The sequence below is a fragment of the Megalobrama amblycephala genome, unplaced genomic scaffold, assembly GCF_018812025.1.
Source record: "Megalobrama amblycephala isolate DHTTF-2021 unplaced genomic scaffold, ASM1881202v1 scaffold265, whole genome shotgun sequence".
NCBI lineage: Eukaryota > Metazoa > Chordata > Actinopteri > Cypriniformes > Xenocyprididae > Megalobrama > Megalobrama amblycephala.
The window spans coordinates 764,429-785,559 of record NW_025953341.1 but is presented as its reverse complement, the minus strand read 5'-3'; the positions used below and the strand labels follow the sequence as shown (position 1 = coordinate 785,559).

Genomic DNA, 21,131 nt, shown 5'->3' with positions numbered 1-21,131 from the left:
ACATTTTCACTAATCATTTGAAGACATGCACATTATTAAAATAAAGAGAAAAGAAAAGAAAAAATTTTAAGAAAAGTGAAACAGCTATTTTTTTTTAAATATATAAAAAAAGAATATTAATATCTGGTGTGGGTATTTGTCTGTTTGTGACACTGATTTGCTACTGTTTGTGTTCTCAGGGTCTGTTACACTTGCACTCAAATCATGTGATTCATCGAGACATTAAAGGACAAAATGTGCTGCTGACAGAGAATGCTGAGATTAAACTCGGTAAAACCAGAAACAAACCATTACTAGCATTAAACTCTTAAATGCTTTATATGAAAAACAATACATGGTCACGGTCACATGACAAATACTGTAAGTGCTGGTACAGTATATATGGCTGAAGACATTGTTTAACTATTTAAATGATTTCCTGTTTTCAGTGGATTTTGGTGTCAGTGCTCAGTTAGACAGGACGATTGGCAGAAGAAACACATTCATCGGGACACCATATTGGATGGCACCAGAGGTGATCGCGTGTGATGAGAATCCTGACTCTACATACGATTATAGGGTAAGCAGGCAGGCTGTCCATGGACTGAGAGCCAATTAAGCGACTAATAGTATTATTTTGTCATCAACATTTCCACATTTGCTAACTTGATTCTCAAAAAAGGGAATCATTTACTATTCATTGGCAAAGTGATATTTCAGTATACTGTTGTACTGTACATGAGTGGTTTAATATGTTCATGAAATACATTGGAAAATGTTACTCTATTTTTAGAGTGATGTGTGGTCTCTGGGTATCACAGCTTTGGAGATGGCAGAGGGAGCACCACGTGAGTTTACACAATTCCTAGGGATATTCCTGAAAAAACTTTTACATAACTCTATACAAGTTGCATATGATTCAATGGTTCTTTGTTTTCCACATTTCTCCACAGCCTTGTGTGATATGCATCCAATGAGAGCACTGTTTCTAATTCCACGGAACCCTCCTCCCAAACTAAAGTCAAAGAAATGGTAAGATTACTTTTATTATAGAGAGCATTTGCGACACGTGCCAGCTAGAATGTCTTCAGTAGAATTTCCAGTGAGATCTCTCACAGTAGTTTTGGTTTACACTGGTATTGTTAGTTCCAGTAAAGGATTATTTTGCATATTTGACAGCATAGGAGTAATTTATGGGTGGGATGGGTGGGACATGTCCCCACCACTTGTTTTCGTTTGTTTGTGTTAAATAAGAGGTGATCTGACGCTGGGATATGTTGTTTTTTAAATCATGCTGATTAAGTATATTAAGTATTTTTTAAGTATATTTAGGTATATTAAGTAAATTTTTTATAGTATATATTTATATATATATATATATATATATATATATATATATATATATATATATATATATATATATATATATATATATATATATATATACAGGTCCAAAAAATTAGCATATTGTGATAAAAGTTCATTATTTTCCATAATGTAATGATAAAAATTAAACTTTCATATATTTTAGATTCATTGCACACCAACTGAAATATTTCAGGTCTTTTATTGTTTTAATACTGATGATTTTGGCATACATCTCATGAAAACCCAAAATTCCTATCTCAAAAAATTAGCATATTTCATCCGACCAATAAAAGAAAAGTGTTTTTAATACAAAAAAAGTCAACCTTCAAATAATTATGTTCAGTTATGCACTCAATACTTGGTCGGGAATCCTTTTGCAGAAATGACTGCTTCAATGCGGCGTGGCATGGAGGCAATCAGCCTGTGGCACTGCTGAGGTGTTATGGAGGCCCAGGATGCTTCGATAGCGGCCTTAAGCTCATCCAGAGTGTTGGGTCTTGCGTCTCTCAACTTTCTCTTCACAATATTCCACAGATTCTCTATGGGGTTCAGGTCAGGAGAGTTGGCAGGCCAATTGAGCACAGTAATACCATGGTCAGTAAACCATTTACCAGTGGTTTTGGCACTGTGAGCAGGTTCCAGGTCGTGCTGAAAAACGAAATCTTCATCTCCATAAAGCTTTTCAGCAGATGGAAGCATGAAGTGCTCCAAAATCTCCTGATAGCTAGCTGCATTGACCCTGACCTTGATAAAACACAGTGGACCAACACCAGCAGCTGACATGGCACCCCAGACCATCACTGACTGTGGGTACTTGACACTGGACTTCAGGCATTTTGGCATTTCCTTCTCCCCAGTCTTCCTCCAGACTCTGGCACCTTGATTTCCGAATGACATGCAAAACTGAGCAACAGTCCAGTGCTGCTTCTCTGTAGCCCAGGTCAGGCGCTTCTGCCGCTGTTTCTGGTTCAAAAGTGGCTTGACCTGGGGAATGCGGCACCTGTAGCCCATTTCCTGCACACGCCTGTGCACGGTGGCTCTGGATGTTTCTACTCCAGACTCAGTCCACTGCTTCCGCAGGTCCCCCAAGGTCTGGAATCGGTCCTTCTCCACAATCTTCCTCAGGGTCCGGTCACCTCTTCTCGTTGTGCACCGTTTTTTGCCACACTTTTTCCTTCCCACAGACTTCCCACTGAGGTGCCTTGATACAGCACTCTGGGAACAGCCTATTCGTTCAGAAATTTCTTTCTGTGTCTTACCCTCTCGCTTGAGGGTGTCAATGATGGCCTTCTGGACAGCAGTCAGGTCGGCAGTCTTACCCATGATTGCGGTTTTGAGTAATGAACCAGGCTGGGAGTTTTTAAAAGCCTCAGGAATCTTTTGCAGGTGTTTAGAGTTAATTAGTTGATTCAGATGATTAGGTTAATAGCTCGTTTAGAGAACCTTTTCATGATATGCTAATTTTTTGAGAATTTTGGGTTTTCATGAGCTGTATGCCAAAATCATCAGTATTAAAACAATAAAAGACCTGAAATATTTCAGTTGGTGTGCAATGAATCTAAAATATATGAAAGTTTAATTTTTATCATTACATTATGGAAAATAATGAACTTTTATCACAATATGCTAATTTTTTGAGAAGGACCTGTGTATGTATATATATATATATATATATATATATATATATATATATATATATATATATATATATATATATATATATATATATATATATATATATAATTTTTTTTTTTTATTTAATGTAAAGTATATTTTGTTATTTTCACTGCACTATTGAATTATCAGTAGTAGATATTAGTGAATGACAAGTATTGGTAATAAAATAAAAGCATTTAGCAGATATACTGTCACACTGAAGGCATGTATGCAGTAAATCTATTTTTATTGCTCCTCAAGGTCTAAAAAGTTTCTGACATTTGTGGAAAGTTGTTTGGTGAAGAACTACCTCCACAGGCCGTCCACAGAGACCCTCTTACGCCATTCCTTCATTAAAGACCTTCCTAATGAACGACAAGTACGCATCACACTCAAAGATCATCTGGACAGAACCAGGAAGAGGAGACGCGAGAAAGGTGAGAAACACATAGTCTGAAAGGCGAGACATGTAGTATTCTTTTAGCTTGAATGAATAGACATTCTGATTTAGACTGGCGGGGTCATTTCAGGCTATGGTCTTTCTCTTTCCAACTTTTGGGATTTTTGCATATGCCTGAAATGACAGTGTTGTTAAAAGTAGTTTTAATAAGTCTCACACACTCATTAAAGGTGCCCTCGAATGAAAAATTGAATTTATCTTGGCATAGTTAAATAACAAGAGTTCAGTACATGGAAATGATATACAGTGAGTCTCAAACTCCATTGTTTCCTCCTTCTTATATAAATCTCATTTGTTTAAAAGACCTCCGAAGAACAGGCGAATCTCAACATAACACGAATCTCAACTGTTACGTAACAGTCGGGGTGTACGCCCCCAATATTTGCATATGCCAGCCCACGTTTCCAACATTATAAAAGGCATTAGACAAGGGCAGCCAGTATTAACGTCTGGATGTGCACAACCAAATCATCAGATTAGGTAAGCAAGCAAGAACAATAGCAAAAAATGGCAGATGGAGCAATAATAACTGACATGATCCATGATAACATGATATTTTTAGTGATATTTGTAAACTGTCTTTCTAAATGTTTCGTTAGCATGTTGCTAATGTACTGTTAAATGTGGTTAAAGTTACCATCGGTTATTACTGTATTCACAGAGACAAGAGAGCCGTCGCTATTTTCATTTTTAAACACTTGCAGTCTGTATAATGCATAAACACAACTTCATTCTTTATAAATCTCTCCAACAGTGTAGTATTACCCGTTAGCCACGGAGCACTATCAAACTCATTCAAAATCAGAAGTAAACAATATAACAGTATACAATACTCACATAATCCGATGCATGCATGCCGCATGCATGACGAACACTTTGTAAAGATCCATTTTGAGGGTTATTTTAGCTGTGTAAACTTTGTTAAGGCACTGTTCAAGGCAAGCGCGAGCTCTGTGGGCGGAGAGCATGGGATTTAAAGGGGCCGCAGCATAAAATCGGCGCGTTTATAATGATGCCCCAAAATAGGCAGTTAAAAAAATTTAATAAAAAAAAATCTATTGGGTATTTTGAGCTGAAACTTCACAGACACATTCAGGGGACACCTTAGACTTATATTACATCTTTTAAAAACATAATCTATGGCACCTTTAAAAACAAATTGTGTCCTAGTGCTGCAGGCAACGTTTTCCGAGCACCTCTCCCCCTCTTCTACTGTGCAAGCATGAGAAAAATTTTCTCACATACTGGATGAATGTTAATGTCGACGACAACAGACATCAGTTAAATCATGACTTGGGTCCTCGCCTATGTAGTTGACCTTTTATTAGTTGATATCCACTATTATATCCACTATTCAGTATAATTTGCTTTTGGTTTGGGTATCACTGTTGACCTAATTTGTCTCAAGTTCTGTTTGTGACCAATCTTAACAGAGGGAACGGAATATGAATACAGTGGAAGTGAAGATGAAGACGATGGCATAAATGAAGATGAAGGTGAACCCAGGTATGTCTTAATTTATATTTTCGAAAAATAAAACGACAGCAATCTGTATATTACACCTCTTGGAGGGAGGAGATTGTCTGACAACAAAGAGGGCTTGATAGCCATTACAAAAGCACAGCAACTGATTTCATTTTGATGAAAAGACAAACTAGACTCTCTTCCATAATCAGGTTTGGCTAATACCAACTAATGAAAAATGTTGACATTAACATTGTATGTGTTTGTTTGTTTGTTTGTTTGTGAGTGAGAGTGTGTGCATCAGCATTAGTGGTCATAATACACAATAACATTTTCATATAAAATACATTTCTTGAGAAACGTATTTTCTCAAAATTCACAAACAAAAGAAAAAAAAAGAAATTGTTTACTTCAGTGGTTCCCAAACTTTTTAGCGTGGAGTATCCCCTGAAGGGATTACCATCCTTCTGCGTACCCCCTCTCTTCCACACCTTTACCATTAAGGGACAATATTTGCCCCCTAAATTGTTTTTCCAGTGCATACTTTTACCTTTATGAATAACTTTATAAAATGTTTTAAATAAAAATAAAAATGTTCAATTAATTTTCTGGTGCATATTTTTAACTTTATGAATAACTTTATAAAATAAATGTTTTAAATAAAAATGTTCAATAGAGAACATAGTTTTACCATCATTTTGTGCAGTAAAAATATTTTATTATTAATATTTTTTTATTAAAAATAAGAACAAAGAAGCAAATGACCAACAATAAGACAAATACAGTGTAACAAATTTGAATTAAAAAAACGTTTTTCAAGTAAAAAAAAGGTTTATATTGAAAAAATGTAGTTATAAATAGTACAGAAATTAAATAATCAAATGTAAAACAAAAAAAATAGATATTGCATAGTATCTAGCATAGCGTCAGTTCTGGCAGGTCACGTCAGTCAAGCTTGCATCAGCTGACACCCAGGTGACTTGCGTCTACCTATAGGAATACGACGCCTATTACGGCATCTATATATAAGCTCCTCCGTATTATCAGCAGCTATTGCATTTCTCAGGAGCAAATTACCCTCCTCCATCCCCAGCTCCTCCTCTCTTCAGTCAGGATTGGCCTTATTATTTCCCCTGAATCAGACTAATTTTCGAAAAATGTGTATGTTAAATCATGACATTTAATGATATCTGCATGTTGGTCCTGTTCTGTTTACCCTGGGGGGTTTATTGCTGCTCTCCCTGCTCTTATCCATGCTAGGCTGCATGGATGCGCAGGGAGTTCTTGTCCAGAACAGAACCATACCGCCAATACAAACTCTATGCATTATCTATCATATTTGACGATAGTGGTCCTGACAGAACTTCACTGTATGTATTAAATATATTTTTATTCTTATTAAAGCTACAAAAGTTATTCACTCAGGAGCAACAAGTTTTGTCTGATTAACATTAAAGGGGTCATTACAATACATTTTTTTAATTAATTTAATATGTTCTTTGAGGTTTACTTATAATGTTAATACAGCTTTTTGCACAAATAAAATTTCCTGCACAAAATATAATAGCGTTGGCATAGAATATAAAATGTAACAATAAAGTTTACTGTGGCTTTATAAATTAAAGGGTTAGTTCACCCAAAAATGAAAATTCTGTCATTTATTACTTACCCTCATGCTGTTCCAAACTCTTTAATTTAAAACATAAAAAAGCACACCTTCTACACATTCTTTGTTCTTCATTTAAAAAACTTTGTATTTTTGTGTAGTTAATTAAGAGAAGGTACACCTCCATCTTGCTCCAACGAAAGTGACTTGAACGCACCTGACACCTTAAACACAATTTCCCAACTCATAAATATTAACTTCCCAGGAGGACATGAAAGCACCATAATGCTTTTTAACATCAAGCACGTCCTGCTCTTTATTGTCTCATTTATGTTTCATCACTCTAAAGCATCAATAGTGCTGTGCTGTGCGTATATATTTACAATTCCATGATATACACAATATAGCAACATCTCTAACAATAGACATTTTATAGTCTTTACGATTATATATCATCATAGCACCCAGCCCTCACATCATATAATAAGGTAAAATTTACAAATAACATAATGACAAATTAGCTAGTGTGATGTACATGCTACACTTATGAAAAATACCCTACTGTCCTGGAAAACCATCATTGTGTTCTACCAGAAGGGTTAGCTAACCGGGAATGGTTTGTATCGAACTGTGCTGAACTGTTCCTCAGCCTGCTAAGAACTGTTTGGCCTGATGGCGGAAAAACGCTAGAATGTTTTCTTTGGAATAACATGCACTGATGAAGCGTTGAAAATAAGACCAGGAAAGTGCATTAGAAAAGTAAATATCAGTATGGATTTTATGTTGACTTGAGAGATTTGGATTAATGAACTATAGTAGATCATTTTGAAGCCTAAATGATAACAACATGGCATAATCAGCAGGAAGCTCAATGATGTTTGTGCCACAAAACAAAAAAGTAGATCAAAATAAATAAATGAAATAAAATGAAAGTTAAATTGTTACTTAAATTAAAAATTGCCTTTAAATCATAAATTGCCTTGTGACCCATAAAATGACTCTGCAGTGGCCATCTATTCTGATAAGCACAGGTCAGCGAGTGTGTCACCCAATGCTCGGGTTAATGTGCTCTGTCAGTAGTCTCCACATGGCAGATGGCATGAAAACCTGACAGCCCTGCATGACCCTTTGCACAAATGTTCATTTTCAGCATCGCCCTTGTCTTAGGTTTGGTCGTTTCTCATGTTATTTTCTTTGTGCTCATAGCTCTATAGTGAATCTTCCTGGAGAGTCTATGTTAAGACGAGAGTTCCTGCGTCTGCAGCAGGAGACACACTCACAAACACAACTACTCCAACAAGTACATAATCAAGACAACTACAAAAGACAATTGCTCGCGGACCGACAGAAGAGAATCCAACAACAACAGGAGGAAAGACGACGCCTCGAAGATGTATGAATGAATCTTTTTTTTTTTAAGATTGTGTAATGAGTGCATGAGCACATTTCAGAGAAGAAATGTTTGTTTCACCATGCAAATGGAGAGTGACACACTTTGTTTTACTCTACAACACCAAGCTTTATTACAAGTTTAATGTTTGTTTGCTTTAGATTTTCAGTGTCCTTTCAAAAGTTTGAAAATCGTATTTGTAGCATGGTTTATTAGAAGTTCCTCGTCTTTCATTCTGCCTAAATCTTTTAAATTTGTATGCTAGCAGTCAAACATTTGGACACACTTGAATTAATTTGTTTTTCAAGATTTTAAAAACCCTTTGGCCTGAAAGGTTGTATGAGAATTTTTTTCGTAGGCGTGTCAAAATTGGGCCAACATACAAATCTCTTTACAAACCTATCATTTTCATTTAAAAATTGTATGAGTTGAAACAGAAGTGAATGGAAAAGCAGGGTTCAGTGTGCTCCAAGTGTCCAGAATACACGGAAACTCCTTAAATTAGCATCCCAGGATGCACCTTATTACGTTTGAAAGCTGGAATCTATACAAAAGAAGAAGCTGAAATAGACCATTTGTGTTATTTCCTACTATTATGCAAAGTAGAAAATAGTAAAAATGAAGAACAAGTCAGGGTGTCCAAATGTTTTTTACTGGCGGTTCATAGCAGATGTGTTTGTGTTTGGACAGCATCAGGAAAGGCTGTTACACGATACCGGACTCCAGTGGCCAGAGCTTCAGGAGATGTTATGGCAAGAAGAGACTGATGTTACTGAGAAAAGCAAAAGAAATCACAAGAAACCGGTTAGAATTTATGAATTCAGTGTTCCTTTTCATTAGGATGTTTTGTCAAACAGTCACTGCAATGAACAGATTATGATGCATCACTACATGTGTGTGTGTGGTGATTGTTATTGTGTGCATGTACAGTGTAATTCCAGGTGAGGTCAGTTCATTTTCTCACAGCAGTTCTTGCTGCCTTGTGAAGTAACCTTCACTAATCAAACTGAATCACACAACATAAATACCATATTTTCTGTAAAATATTTTTTTTATTTATTTAGTTTTTTAAAATCACCAGTGATGTAGATCTGATTTTTTTTTCTTGTCAAATTAACAGAAATCATTAATGAATGGACAATGCAACAAGTCAGTTGTTTGCAGATTAGACTTTATTGGTCAGTGAGTTCATACTGAAATGTTTTATTTCGTGGGTTTTTGATTTTATCTCTCCTCACATTCAACTTTAATTCAGTTTGTGCTTGTTAGGCAAGGTAAGGCATGTGAAGTTTATTTATAGGCTATAGCTCATTTCCCACATGCCAGTAATTCAGTTTCACTTTAAATTTATTTAGGCTTCCTGTTTATAATAAATGTTGTTTATAATGATTGGCATTATAATTAGTTTATTTTTCATTCTTGTTCTGTATACCATTAAATTTGACATTATCTGTATGTATATATATATATATATATATATATATATATATATATATATATATATATATATATATATATATATATATATATATATATATATATATAATAAACATACAGATAATGTCTGTATATGTCACATTTTATTATTACATTTAGAAATAATGTAAAATACTGGTCAAATGTTTACAAACATTTAAAACACTATAATCATGTATTTTAGTTATCTCAACAATGCAATTTTGACCTGGCGTGACTTATATTCAGGTGCAACCTATTTTCCAGAAAATAACATTTGTTCTTAAGTGCCACTGTCATAAATGTTCACCTCAAAACTCACCGCTGCTTTTCTGGTGTAATGTGCTGCTGTTTGTCTTTTATTCTCATTGGATTTTAGCCCAAAGACGGTGAACATCACAAGACTGAAGTTGAATCAACATCTCTAAGTCTTTTTGCTGAGCAGGTAAATTAATTCTGCTTGAAATTTTTCTCAGATATAGACATTCTGCCAAATATAATGTCATTCTGACACCTAATATAAAGTAGGACCAATTTTTCTTTACTTGATATCAAAGTGGCATCTAAAATGATTAATTAATAAAAGTTTTTCAATTATCTCATCAGCTTTAAAACTACTGATATTTATACAATTTGTTTATAGGAAAGGTTTTAAACATACAATTATGCCATAGTATTTTATTTTAAATTTCTTATTATTAAAACACCATTTTAAATCGCTTTCTTAGTCTGTTCATTTGTGCGGATGGTTGTGCCACCTGTCATTTTGTGGGTTTAAGATACCAAAACATAAAATAATATTTATTGTTTGAATTTACTGAAAATACTAAATAGGTTTTATAAAATACAGAAAGTGATACATGTCATGATTTTTTTTTTTTTAATTTAAAAGCAAATAATGCATTTACACACAAAAATATGCACGTCATGAGATATATATATATATATATATATATATATATATATATATATATATATATATATATATATACACAGTAAGCTGCTAATTTGACTCTTTTTCTCACATAATTCATTTCATTTGAAATCAGTATTTCATGCCTGTTTAGTTTGCTGCACTTTTTTGGGGGGTCCTGATCACCCTGCCGGGGTTTGTTTTTTGAAACCGACTGTACATTACCCCTGTCTTAGTGATGTGTTAATGCATGTCTGTTTGTCGACCACACCATCAGTCTCAGGGCAGAAAACCCCAACGCACGCTTCCCAGAGATCAGTCACAGCTGCTGTTGCTGCAGCACGACCACGGACACCAGCAGAAGAGCACTAGAGCAATCTCACCACACGATGGGGTAAAAACACACTGTCATGGGATTTCTGTCAACACAAGTCTACATTGGTTTATAACATAATGTATTATGAATTTGATTGTCCTGTTTGGATGGCCTCTATAATATTGTGAAACTCTGACATTCAGCTGGCAGGTAAACTGGAATCCCTGGACACCCATCTTGTCAATCTGAATAATATAGCTATCAGGATTCCTCATGTTCAGTCACGTCTGGGATCAGGAAGCAACTCCAGTCCTTGTACTCCAGCGCTCCAGAGAGCCACCAAACAGCCGGTACGACATCACAAACATGACAACTGTCCCTGAATCTACTCCTAAACAATCAAATTATCAAAGATGTCAGTTATCTTTTGCAATAAAGACCTTGATGTTCTATAACAACATGCTGTAGCTTTCAGGACCCAGAATTTCCTCCACAAGAAGTACTGTATGATGAATATAATTAATCCTCAACAGTCTGAAGAATCACATCATTACAAATGAGAGGCTGCTGAAATGTATTCCTGATCCATTTCAGTCTGAGTTTGAGTAACACATTTTATCATAGTGTGTTTTATGAATCTGTAAGTGTAATGCAGACTTTGTGAGAACAGCTTAGTGCTGTTACTCATTTCACAAGTTAGTTAGATGTTGGAGATTGTTTATATAGAAGTCCACTTCGAGTTCAGATTCCAGTGACAAGTTGTATCTCATGGCAAATGCAGTTTTAGTTGTTCTGTTTTCAGTGAAAAAACCTTAATTAACATTATAGGTGGACATCAGGGAGAAAATAGAATGATAAAAATATATGATATTAGATGTTATAGTTTATTTCTGTTTTTCTCTATTTGATTTCAAGTTGTAGCATGGAACATTATTTGCACATACATACAAAACGTATGAACATAATTTACAGAGCTTTACAAAGGCCAAATTCACTGACTCAAGCTATGATGAAAAAAAAATTAATAATTGTTCAGTGTAATGACAAGGATGTAGAATACAGCACTGAAAAACAGTTAAAGGAGTGAAAGACTCTGTAATATGTGTTGATTTCAGAACATGAACGTGTGTCCCAGTCGAGAGATTCATCACAGCAGCTCTATGTCTGATGTCACTGCTCCTCTCTCACCAACACAAGATGAAGTCTTCTTCAACCCTGATGATCAGCCACCAAAGGTTTGTCCTCGAGACAGCATTTCAGTTGTCAGCACAGCATGGGTTGTCCTTAGATATATCTCCACAGTGTGAATAAATATCATGACATTTTTCAACAGCTGAAATTCAAACCTAAGATACTATATCATACTATACTTTTCATTATAGTAATCATTCAAATTTATAAAAGTTTAGCTGTGTCAGAAAGTTTGTATAGGTGGCAACTGCTAAAATTGTGGTAAATCAGCTTCCTCTTCCAAAGGGAGGTGCCTTCCTTCCTTCTAATGTGACAGATCCATTCAAAATACAGTGCAGTGGATGACCTTTGTTAGACAAAGCTTGTTCTCTTTTGCACAGTGACCTCAAGTGAATCGGGATTAAGTCCAATAACCAAACCAGCCTTTCTAATTAAAATTGATTAGAAGGGCTGGTTTGGTTATTGGACTTAATCCTAATTCACTTGAGGTCACAGTGGAAAAGAGAACAAGGGCAAAAATAAAAATGATTCCGTCTTACAAGGGTCATCCTCTACACTGTATTTTTAGTGGACTTAAAAGTTAATTTATTGGAAGATTAGTGATGCCTCAGTGTTCTACAGAGCAATTTAGAAGGTCTTTTATTCCTACTGCAGTTAGGTTTTTCAATGAAGTTGTGTAATTCTTTTCATGTATTGACTTTTTTTTTTTAATGTTTAATTGTCTATTTGTGTTGTTTGTACTGTGAAATGGTGGCAAATGAGTTTCCTTTTACAGGGATTAATAAAGTTTTCTAGCTAAAGCAGAAATATGGTTAACACAAAAAATAAAAATACCACAGAAAAGGCCTAAAATGTAGGTCAAAGGCATTGCACCTAGAACAAGAATGAAGAAATGTTTATTTTTGCAAATATTGTCTCAAGATTCCAGAACGAACAACATCAAAATTCAAAGATGTCACGAGCCATCACAGATATGGATCCGGGTAAGCTGTGTCCTTGTAGGACACAAGAAACTTTTTCAAACCAACATTAATTAGGCTCAGTTGAAGCCCCTCATTATCCTCAGACAAGAAACTGTGGCTGTTTTTGTTTCTTGACTTTCTGTCAGTGGAGATCGTCAGTCTTCTTTGGACAGCAGTGTTAAAATGTCCTACTCTAACAGCTCAACGAGCAGCTCACATTCAGGTGTGTTTTTCTTTAGCTGTAACGTATTGAAAACTATATTAGAACAGAATAAGGTCAGTTATTCAAGCATAATGTCTTGTACACTGTCATATAGACTTTCTTGATCTTGCAGGTTACTGTATGCCGGACATTCCAGCTCATCAAAACAGAAACTCTCAAAGTTCAGGAACATCACCACCAACCCAGGTGTGAATCTGTATTTCATATTTGAAAATGTTGCGACGCTTAAGCCTTAAACCTTGCAAAGCTTTTTACACAGCTGCTTTCAACTTTTTATGTGGAGACTCTTTAAAGTATTTATTTCCCCAACCAAATATATAATATTAAAATCAGTATCACCCGTTTACACCAAGATCAGTAACTATAATGACAACTAAGCTTGCGCTGCAGTTTTGTCGTCTGCCGCTTTGAATGCTCGAGCTCTTTAAAGCAGGATGGATTCTGATTGGCTGTCAAAGTTTTTATTGTTTTTCTTCTGGGGGAAATAAAGTGATTCCAATGAGGTAACACTTTACAATACGGGGGCACTAATATGCATTAATTCATGCTTAACTAATGCACAGATAATCATGTTTTAATGTATGACTCATGAAGAACTAAACCATTAATTAATGAATACTGCATCAGCAACTAATAAAGAGTCTATATGATTAATAGATTAAGTAATATATGAATTGCTATTAATTAAATGTGTCATGATGTATTCATTCCTTAATAACATATTTTATTAACTAAAAGTCTAAATATGTTAACTACCAAAATGGGTTGAAGCCATGTACTTCAACTTCCAGTTGTCTGCTTTAATTAATCATTAACTAATGATTTGAAAATGTATCATTATGTTATGACTTTACTTGTTGAGGCACATGACTATTAACTAAGTAATATGTAATTAATGGGATTTGACAGTTGCACACGCAGTGAGTGTAATGTCAGAGAATGTGTTTGAAGAATGGGTAAGTTGGGCTGCACACAAATATCAGCACACCAGAATCTGAACTACAGACTGATGTTACACTGTGTTTAAACTGGATGTGACCAATGTAGAATCACTATCAATGATTAAAATGGGTTCTATTCTCTTTGTCCGGACTTGACACAGTGTTACGAAATAGCAGTGCCTGGCTGCATGTTCTGCCTTTGAATCCTTGACCTCAAGCTTAAAGGATTAGTTCAAATTAAAGTTTCCTGATAATTTGCTCACCCCCATGTCATCCAAGATGTCCATGTCCATATTCCTGTGCCATGAACAACAAGGTTCTGGATGTGGCAGTTTATCTGGTACAGTGGAGTCCCAGTTGTAGATGATTGGAAATTAAAATCCATGGCTTAGTGTAGATGTCAAAACCATAATGACATTACTTAACAATTAGTTAATAGTCATGTGCCTCAACAAGTAAAGTCATAACATAATGATACATTTGCAAATCATTAGTTATTGATTAATTAAAGCAGACAACTGAATGTTGAAGTACATGGCTTCAACCTATTGTGGTAATTAACACATTAACTTACACTATTAATTAATAAAATGTGTTATTAAGGAATTAATACATTCGGACACATTTAATTAATAACAATTCATATATTACTTAATCTATTAATCATATAGAAACTTTATTAGTTGCTGATGCAGTAATCATTGATTTAATGGTTTAGTTCTTCATGAGTCATACATTAAAACACGATTATCTGTGCATTAGTTAAGCATGAATTAATGCATATTAGTGCGCCCGTATTACCACTATATCTTTATCATTATAGTTAGTGTTCTTGGTGTGAACGTGCCTTAAAGATTGTTTGTTTTTCATATCAAACTGTTTTCATCTTTAAGGGTTTGGGAATGAAGTCGCACTTCAGCCCATTAATGAAGCTTGCAGAATATTCTTCCTCCAGTGATGAAGATGATGAGAAGACTAGGTAATCTCACCTTGACGGTTTGCTCTCCTCTGAAAGTTGACCAAATTAAAAACAATAGTACAGATAGTCAAAGATTACAAGACATTCATGAGGTGACTGACAAAGTGATTTTGAGGTTATACTTTATATAATATACTTCTTTTTTTTAGCACTTTTTAAGGTCATGCTAAGTTTATCAGCCATGTAATGCCTTAAAGGGATGAAAATTCTGTCATCATGTTGTTCCAAACCTGTATGACTTCTTCTTACTTCTGTGGAACATGCAAAAACATTTGTTTTTGTCCATACAAAGAAAGTCAATGGGCTTCAATGTTGCTGGGTTACCAGCGTTCCTAAAAATATGTTCTTTTGTGCTCCACAGAAAAGGGAATACAGTTTTTGGAATAACATGAGTAAATGATGACAGAGTTGTTTTTGGGTGAACTGTCCCTTTCAACAGTGATTGCAAACAATTTAAACTCCATACCAAAATAATCCTAATATGATTTAAATCGATGTGAAAGGAGACATATGGTTGGTGCCGGATGGATAGGTCCCTATGTCAAAGGTTGTGAACACACTGCATGTCACTGAATCAAGACAATGAATACCTCACAATGCAGAGTTGAAGTGCCTGTGGCATTCACATTTCTGATATTCTGCCGATGTCCTACCAACGTCAAATCACATTAGCTTGTGTTGATCATTCTCTGTATGGAAAACAGCTAGTTCTCTAGCAGCCTGACAAAGACATTGCAGCTTTGCTCCAGAGTAGGGCTGCATGATTTCACCGAAAAATCACATTGTGCTTATTTTGACAGACATGATAAACATGAAGACAAAAAAGAACAAAATAAAATCACATTGAAACAGCACTGATCAAACACTACACAAAAGAGAAGTTTATTCAAGTGTGCTAGTCGTATACTTCTTTTAAACTGAAAATGAAAGAGTATACTTTCAGTCTACTTTTTGTATTTACCAGTTATACTTAACTTATACTTAAGTATATTTGACTTACACTGACAGGTATACAGTGAAGTCCAAGTATATTTGACCTAACTATTTTAAGTATATGGTATTCTATGTATAATTGTCTTGTAGTTGTTTACTCTTTTCATAGAGTCAGCTAATTAAATACTTTTTCATACATATTGGCTTCTTTGAGGTAGTATTCCAGCGTTTTACATACCATTTTAAAACTAACTTCATAAAAACATTATAAAATGTTAATGTAAAAAGTGTGGGTGGAACTGAACTTGATCTTTTTCTTTGCTGTCATGAAAATTGATCTGACTGTGTTTTTTCTAGGTCACCGTTGAGCAATGGAAGGCCCTTGTTATCCAGAGGGCAGTTTAATGATATCATTCTTCAGCCTCATCTCAATGTGAAAGCGCAGCAGGTAAAGTCACTTTCAGTGTGTTGGTTTGGAGAACAGGCTAAAACAGCTGACAAACATACCAGTATTTATTGAAAATTTTATTTATTTATGCCTTTGATTTTATTGTGATACTGCAGCTCATTTTCACCAGTGGAGACTGATTGTATTTGTTGTAATTATTCAGTCCATCAGTGTTTCTGAGATACTGTCACCTTTTTCAAAGTGTGATTTCATGTCCTAAAAAACAGATGTTCATGTTTCTCCAGCAGAGTGCAGCAAAGCCAAGGCCTTCTGGATCCCAATCCAATGACAGCTACCACCTGCCGGACCTCCTGCACAAGAGCCCCACACATGAGCTCACCTGCCACCAAGACACCACGCAGAGCTTTGATGTAGGTCTTCATCTTGATATCTTCTGGCTTTTTTCAGACCCCTGATAGCAGCAGTTTAACATCATTTGAGAGTTTTGGTTTTGATAGATGTGTGCTGTACATGCATACTGTGATCATGGACACACGCAATACTCATGTTCCAGATGTAAGCAGTTAGAGCTTTAGTAACGTTCAGCCTCTGCCCAAGCCTAAGGGTGCTTTCACACATGGTTCGATTGCCTGGTCCGAACCCGAGCTCAATTGCTCCTCCTGCCCCTGCCCCTGACCCTGCTGGATTGTGTTCACATTATATTATTTGGGTCCAAACCGTGGTGTGTTTGCATCATCAAAGCACCAGCTGTTTACCTCGGTTGCTGGTAACAACAATGCAGGAGAAGGCGGCAAAATGCATAACGTTGCTCTTATATTAAACTTTTATATTTTGGGTTTTGAAATTTTTTTTTTTTTTTCAAAGTGTCTGCACATAGATGCACTTGTCTATCTGCTGTGAATGTGCTGCAAATGTACTAAAGAACGCGGTAATCCATTTCTGCTCAAGGCAAGCAAAAATGGGATATACATTCTCTTCTCTCTGATTGCAGTGCGTCAGTCACACTGGTCAGAAAAGTGAGAGAGAACACACACAAGCTTAAAGTTTTACAAATCATATGTTATCAATAGAGGTTCACTTCAGAGATTTAGTACAATTGTGTTCATATCAGCAAACCGCATTCACATCATCCAAATGAACCGAACTCTGACGTCAGTCGAACCTGGGTGTGCACCAAAAGTGCTAGCCTGAAAGCACCCTAAGAGTTTGAGAAGGAGATGACACTTTATCAGTTGTACATTTTACACAGATGTGAGACTGTTTTAAGCCAGTCATCATTTCGATGTAAGCTAATAAAGAAGCTAATTGATTGAGGCCACTCTAATTTAAAGCCATTTAAACAGCTTTCACACATTAACAGAAATATTTTAGGTAAGTTAGCCTGGGGGGTAAAATCTTATATCATGATATGAGTAATTTTTTTTCATGATAACGATATATATCACAATGTAGTTATTTTTGCATTAAAAGGTTTTTATAAAAAAAAAAAAAAAATATTGTCACCAATTTCAATATTCCTAAAAAAACTACCAGCCTAAGTAAAAAAAAAAAAAAAAATCTCAAGCTTACTGAAGATGAGTAAAAAAATAATAACAAGGAAATTAATTACAAGCAATTGGACAAAACTACAGTAGAACAAAGAAAGAAACAAGATGAAACAAATGAAATAGAACTACCTGAAAAATTCAAGCACTAAATAAAAAAAATAGACTACATAAATTGTATAAAGTAATTAATGTACAAAAAAAAAAAAAACATGGCTTAGTCTTCTATTAAATATAAATGTATTCTTATGAATGCATGTGTGGCATGAATGCAAATTCCCATGATAAACCTCTGGGATTTTGGAGCACAAACTTGTAACAGTAGGTCAACATAACAACGTGTTCTTTAATTGATTCCCTGTCTTATTCTACCCTCTAGTGGCTATAGAGAAAATGCTGTTATCATCACTTAGTGTAAATAGAATGTATCGCTATTTTCACATAGTTTAAATAACATCTACAGCTATATACCCAATAAATGCTTTTAATATTATTAAACACTCGTCAGGCAGGTTATTTCCACTTTTAGAACATTATTTTCATTTTTCGAAAACACAGCGTTCGCAGTAAAGTGAGCCGACACGTTACTGTTGTGCCACTGAAGACGTTGAAATGTGTGCGTCTTTTATTAAACTTGATATACAATAACAAGTTATGTCGAAATAACGAGGTATGTCGTAATAATGACTTATGTCGAAATAATGACTTAATATCGAGATATAATATCGAAATAACGAGAGTTTTTTTTTCCCTCCCCACCATAAGTTTTCTTAAGTTTTTTTTCTCCACCATGTGGTTCAGGGCTTCCGTAATTTCTTAACAGTTTACATTCACTTACAGTGGTGCTCAGAATTATTGGCACCCTTGGTAAATATGATCAAAGATGGCTGTAAAAATAAATCTGTATTGTTTATCCTTTTGATCTTTAATTCATAAACTTAGCAAAAATCTAACCTTTCATTGAAGAAAAAGAATTGAAAGTGGGGGAAAAGTCACATTATGAAATAAATGTTTATATCCAAAACACGTTGGCCACAATTATTGGCACCCTTTTATTCAATAGTTTTTGCAACCTCCTTTTGCCAAGAAAACAGTTCTGATTTGTCTTCTATAATGCCTGATGAGTTTGGAGAATACCTGACAAGAGATCAGAGACCATTCCTTCATGCAGAATCTCTCCAGAACCTTCAGATTCCCAGCTCCATGTTGGTGCTTCTTCTCTTCAGTTCACTTCACTCATTTTCTTTAGGGTTCAGGTCAGGGAACTGGGAAGACCATGGCAGAAGCTTCATTTTGTGCTCAGTGACACATTTTTGTGTTGGTTTTGATGTTTGTTTTGGATCATTGTCCTGATGGAAGATCCAACCATGGCTCATTATAGGATTTCTAGCAGAAGCGGTCAGGTTTTGATTTTTTTTATCTGTTGATATTTGGTAGAATCCATGATACCATTTTGTCCAGGACTTCCAGCAGAAAAATAGGCCCACAACATTAAAGATCCAGCAGTATATTTAACCCTGGACATGGGGTACTTTTTATCCATGTGTGCACCAAACCCATCTGGTGGGTTTGCTGCCAAAAAGCTATTTTTTTTTTTAGTTTCATCTGACCATAGAAGCCGGTCCCATTTGAAGTTCCAATCATGTCTGACAACTTAATATACTGGAGACTGTTTCTGGATGAGAGCAGAGGATTTTTCTTTAAAACCTCCTGAACAACTTGTGGGGATGTAGGTGCTGTTTGATATTTTTTTTATCGCTTTCTGATACTCAAGACTCAACTAATCTCTGCAATTCTCCAACTGTGATCCTTGGAGAGTCTTTGGCCCTTTGGCATTAGGACGATTTAGACACATGTCCTCTTCCAGGCAGATTTGTAACATGTTTAGTTAATTGGAACTTCTTAATTATTGCCCTGATAGTTGAAATGGGGATTTTCAATACTTTAGCTATTTTCTTACAGCTACTTTCTATATTGTGAAGCTCAGCAATCTTTTGCTGCACATCATATAGCACATCACCCTGGTGTGCTAAAAAAAATGTAAATATGACTGGGAATATACTTTAGAGATATTTTACTCATAAAAAATTCTAGGGGTGCCAATAATTATGGCCAACATGTTTTGGAGAAAAACATTTATTTCATAATGTGATTTTCCCCCCACTTTCAATTATTTTCCTTCAATGAAAGGTTAGATTTTTTACTCATTTTATGAATTAAAGATCAAAAGGATAAACAATGCAGATTTATTTTTACAGTCATCTTTGATCATATTTACCAAGGGTGCCAATCTGAGCACCACTGTAAGACATAAATGACTGTTTATGAGGATACTCGCAAAGATGGGAATTTTGACACATAAGTATTTGTAACTGACTGTTCAAGCCCAAAAAGGTGACAAAAGAACTCAGTTAAGTACTCACAGCAGCAGCTTCATGTACGCACGTCTCTCAGACAATGCTCAGAAACCATCTCACAGAAAGCTCGCACATATACAGAAATGAGCTCTCTTTCGCTTCTTATTGCTATCTCATTTTTTTGAACCGCAATGCTTAAAAACGCATGCAAACGATAAGCTTTCATGACCAACAATGTGACATAAGCATAACTGTAATAGAGACGATAGTCCAAAATCTTTACTGGTTGACACATTTCTACTGGTTAATCGTGTGTACCAGAATATCACCCACCCCTAAGTTACAATATTTGTTGTTGTTTTTTTTCCCCTTTTTTTCATAGATGTAAAAATATTGTAAAAGAGAATTATGTTACATTGTGTCTAGAACCATGATCTTGACCTTGATCATACTTGCATTATCATGTAAAATTCTCCCCCTTGATGTTTGTGCTTGTGTCATTCTGTATTTACAGAAATTATTCAATAATCAGCCAGGAAAAAGCACATCCTCTTCCTCTTCCTCATTCTCACCTTTTATTGACCCTCGTTTGCTGCAGATATCACCACCTCAGAGTCCGCAGGGATACGACCAACGTGAGTCCACATATCTGATGCCCACTGACATGTATAAAATGTCAGTGTATAAAACACATATATAAATCTCTTTCTCTGTCTGTCAGTGAATGACAGGTGTGAACCATGCATTAGACAGCCCCACAGGAAGGGCTCTGTGGTGAATGTCAACCCCACCAACATTCGACCTCAGAGTGATGCCCCAGAGATCCGCAAATATAAAAAGAAGTTCAATGCTGAAATCCTCTGCGCTAGCCTGTGGGGTGAGACATGTTCATATTCACACATCACATTTCAGAAATACATGTAGTGCTGACTTTTGATTTTAATAAAGACCATTTGCATGTTCCTGCTGAAATCAAATATAAAAG

General features: G+C 35.4%; 1 protein-coding gene across 2 annotated transcripts in view; it reads left to right on the top strand.

Moving 5' to 3' along the window:
- The window catches only part of si:zfos-2326c3.2 (misshapen-like kinase 1), a 75,970-nt gene that overhangs the window by 25,236 nt on the left and 29,603 nt on the right, over nucleotides 1-21,131 (top strand). Inside the window, exons 6-25 of one of the 2 annotated variants that reach the window (XM_048179644.1) lie at nucleotides 180-270; nucleotides 429-559; nucleotides 773-827; nucleotides 933-1,011; nucleotides 3,265-3,440; nucleotides 4,897-4,969; nucleotides 7,740-7,926; nucleotides 8,614-8,727; nucleotides 9,758-9,823; nucleotides 10,569-10,685; nucleotides 10,811-10,957; nucleotides 11,723-11,842; nucleotides 12,720-12,781; nucleotides 12,907-12,983; nucleotides 13,096-13,169; nucleotides 14,818-14,903; nucleotides 16,194-16,284; nucleotides 16,533-16,655; nucleotides 20,661-20,781; nucleotides 20,868-21,023. In XM_048179644.1, coding sequence (XP_048035601.1) covers nucleotides 180-270; nucleotides 429-559; nucleotides 773-827; nucleotides 933-1,011; nucleotides 3,265-3,440; nucleotides 4,897-4,969; nucleotides 7,740-7,926; nucleotides 8,614-8,727; nucleotides 9,758-9,823; nucleotides 10,569-10,685; nucleotides 10,811-10,957; nucleotides 11,723-11,842; nucleotides 12,720-12,781; nucleotides 12,907-12,983; nucleotides 13,096-13,169; nucleotides 14,818-14,903; nucleotides 16,194-16,284; nucleotides 16,533-16,655; nucleotides 20,661-20,781; nucleotides 20,868-21,023 — 2,146 coding nt within the window. Of the gene's footprint in view, nucleotides 1-179; nucleotides 271-428; nucleotides 560-772; nucleotides 828-932; nucleotides 1,012-3,264; nucleotides 3,441-4,896; nucleotides 4,970-7,739; nucleotides 7,927-8,613; nucleotides 8,728-9,757; nucleotides 9,824-10,568; nucleotides 10,686-10,810; nucleotides 10,958-11,722; nucleotides 11,843-12,719; nucleotides 12,782-12,906; nucleotides 12,984-13,095; nucleotides 13,170-14,817; nucleotides 14,904-16,193; nucleotides 16,285-16,529; nucleotides 16,656-20,660; nucleotides 20,782-20,867; nucleotides 21,024-21,131 lie in introns of both variants that reach the window. The other variant, XM_048179643.1, reaches the window with a different exon arrangement.